Raw genomic sequence first — 2,926 nt, forward strand, 5'->3', positions numbered from 1 at the left:
TTCAGCTCAGACACACTGAAGAGTGACGTAGTGGTTTTCCCCGCACCATTTCCACCTGTAGATGCTGAACTGATCAGTATAAATGGGAGTGATACGTTTACCAGAACTCAGACTTTACCAAACAAAGATAAGGTGAGTTATCTTCAAAACGCTATATTTTTTTTTTAAAATGGTAAAAGTCGATTTTCTTGCTACAACTTCCATCGTATGTAATATTTTCATGTGTCTAAACCCATGAAAAGTATAGTGGTTTTCTATTTTCCTGATAAGCCGACAAACATCGATGAAAAATGTTCATCATCAGTCAATTTGCAATAAATTCACTATTAAATGAAAGTGAAATCTGCCATAGTTGTGACTTTACCTTTTTGACTAGTTCGTTTGTGGTCCACCAATCCTCGCAAACGCTAGCCATGGTGCTGTAATACAATGTGAATATGACTACTGGTTAAATTATTTATAAAAATAACTACAAAGAGCTGTATTAACTATTATTATTATTATTATTATTATTATTATTATTATTACTTCTACTAGTAGTCGTAGCATTTCTCTCCAGCCATTTCATCTATTTGTGCTTTTCTTCTAAAGCGGTCACTATATTTTAGGCTTTTCACACTGTGTGGTTGAAGGTTATACTTATCAACTCACGTAAATATTACTAGGCTGACCGGAAGCTATATTTTCTTGATGTTTCTTCGGTAAAAAAAAACAAAACAAAAAAAAAAACAAGAGCACTGACTGACTGATTTTGCCAGGGTTTTTATTATTATTGTTAATCTATGAAAGTCTGTATATCGGACACAAGATGTCACCCGAGACCATGCATTCCCTCATGCTCGTCTAATGATTTGAAACTCCTCCTTTTACTGGATTTTGAACCACTCTGTACTTGGTGTTGGTTTGGATTTGCAAACGTCGTCGTGGAGAGAGATGGTCTCGAGACTCGAAGATGTTGGACGTATTTTTTCTTTCTCTTTTTTGCCGTTTTATAAGTAAAGGAGTTTAGTTTGGATTGACCATTTTGTACAATAATGAATCGGAAACAGAAAAGAGATGCCGAATGGATGCTGCTCGCCATTTCTCTTTGTTTATTTGATTGGTCCTCCGCTCAGATTTCCTACTCGGTCTCCGAGGAGGTGGACAAAGGGACAGTGGTCGGGAATATTGCTAAGGATTTTCACGTCAGCGCACAGCAACTGGAGGAAAGAGGATTTCGAATTGTATCTGGACATAGTAAGACGTATTTTGAAGCTAATTTAAAAACAGGAGCGTTATTTGTAAGCGACAGGATCGACCGCGAAGAGCTTTGTCCTAATACACCCAAGTGTCCCTTAAACATACAGGGAATCCTTAGCAATCCCATGAACATATATCGCATTGAAGTAAACATCCTGGATATTAATGATAACGCACCCGCATTCGCAGAGAAAATCCATGTGTTCAATATCTCTGAATCATCCTCCACGGGGGAAAGATATCCTCTCCCAGCGGCTCACGACGCAGATACTGACATTAATTCAGTCAAAACCTTTAAAATTAGTCCAAATGAGTATTTTTCGATAGATGTCAGCAGCAGTCGCGACAGCGTGTCTGCCGAGTTGGTTCTGCAAAAAGCTTTAGACAGAGAAAAGCAATCCACAATGAAACTGACCCTGACAGCCGTGGACGGAGGAAAACCTTTGAAGTCTGGCAGCATGCAAATTCTCGTAAACGTGATAGATGCCAATGATAATTCACCTTTGTTCAGTAATTCACTTTATAAAGTAAGTGTCAGCGAAAACATACCGGTGGGTACAACAATATTAAAATTAAATGCAACTGATTTAGACGAGGGTCCGAATGCAGACGTCACATATTTTTTAATGGGAGGCGGAACGGTAGACTCTTCTAAGAAATTCAGTGTTATTCCGGACAGCGGTGATATTATTGTGAAAGCTGATTTGGATTACGAGGAAAGTAATGTATATGAATTAAGAGTGCGCGCAACAGATCAAGGCGGATCCCCCAGGAGTGGTTACGCTAAGGTGTTGCTCGAGGTTGTTGATATTAATGATAATGCACCAGAAATCTCGATAACGTCCATGATGAGTACTGTGCAGGAAGATGCGACAGTTGGAACAGTCATTGCTTTGGTAACAGTGAGCGATAAGGACGGAGGACCGAATGGCCTCACCAGTTGTAAAATCCAAGACTCCGTCCCATTTAAATTAACGTCAAACTACAAGAACTATTATTCATTATTAATTGACGGTCCTCTTGACAGGGAGACAGTATCCGTTCATAATTTGACTATTACTGCTCTAGATGAAGGAAGCCCACCGCTCACTAGTACTGCTGTAGTCAAAGTGTATATTTCTGACGTCAATGACAATGCACCTAGATTTCCAGAAGGTGATATAAATGTGTATCTGAAAGAGAACAGTAAAGTTGGACAAATAATCACAAAGGCCACAGCACAGGATGCGGATGCAAACGAAAATGCTAAAATTACTTATTCTTTAGTTGATAAAAATCCTGCGAAAACACCACTTTCAGCTACTTTGCATATAAACGGAGAAACGGGTGAAATTAGTGCGTTACAATCTTTCAACTATGAGGAGTTGAAAACAATACAATTTAAAGTTCAGGCTACAGACTCTGGTGTTCCTCCGCTCAGCAGCAACGTGACTGTTAATGTTTTAATTCTCGACGAAAATGATAATAATCCAACGATTTTAGCTCCTTATTCTGAGCACGGCTCTGTTAACAGTGAGACCATCCCTTATTCTGCTGAAGCGGGATACTTTGTAGCAAAGATCAGGGCTGTGGACGCAGATTCTGGATACAATGCGCTGCTTTCTTATCCCCTGTCGGAGCCCAAAGGAAACAACCTGTTCAGGATCGGAACCAGCACCGGAGAAATCAGGACAGGTTGTTTCCTTTG

At 39.6% G+C, this 2,926-nt stretch overlaps 2 protein-coding genes across 2 annotated transcripts in view; both read left to right on the top strand.

Moving 5' to 3' along the window:
- The window catches only part of LOC103131547 (protocadherin gamma-C3-like), a 2,569-nt gene extending 2,501 nt beyond the window's left edge, over positions 1–68 (top strand). Inside the window, exon 2 of the mRNA XM_007543224.2 lies at positions 62–68. Coding sequence (XP_007543286.2) covers positions 62–68 — 7 coding nt within the window. The remainder of the gene's footprint in view (positions 1–61) is intronic.
- A 692-nt stretch (positions 69–760) lies between these two features.
- Positions 761–2,926, top strand: part of LOC103131548 (protocadherin alpha-2-like) — a 3,193-nt gene continuing 1,027 nt past the window's right edge. The window contains exon 1 of the mRNA XM_016666727.1: positions 761–2,913. Coding sequence (XP_016522213.1) covers positions 1,035–2,913 — 1,879 coding nt within the window. The 5' untranslated portion in view covers positions 761–1,034. The remainder of the gene's footprint in view (positions 2,914–2,926) is intronic.

Source organism: Poecilia formosa, unplaced genomic scaffold, assembly GCF_000485575.1.
Source record: "Poecilia formosa unplaced genomic scaffold, Poecilia_formosa-5.1.2 Scaffold786, whole genome shotgun sequence".
NCBI classification, from domain to species: domain Eukaryota; kingdom Metazoa; phylum Chordata; class Actinopteri; order Cyprinodontiformes; family Poeciliidae; genus Poecilia; species Poecilia formosa.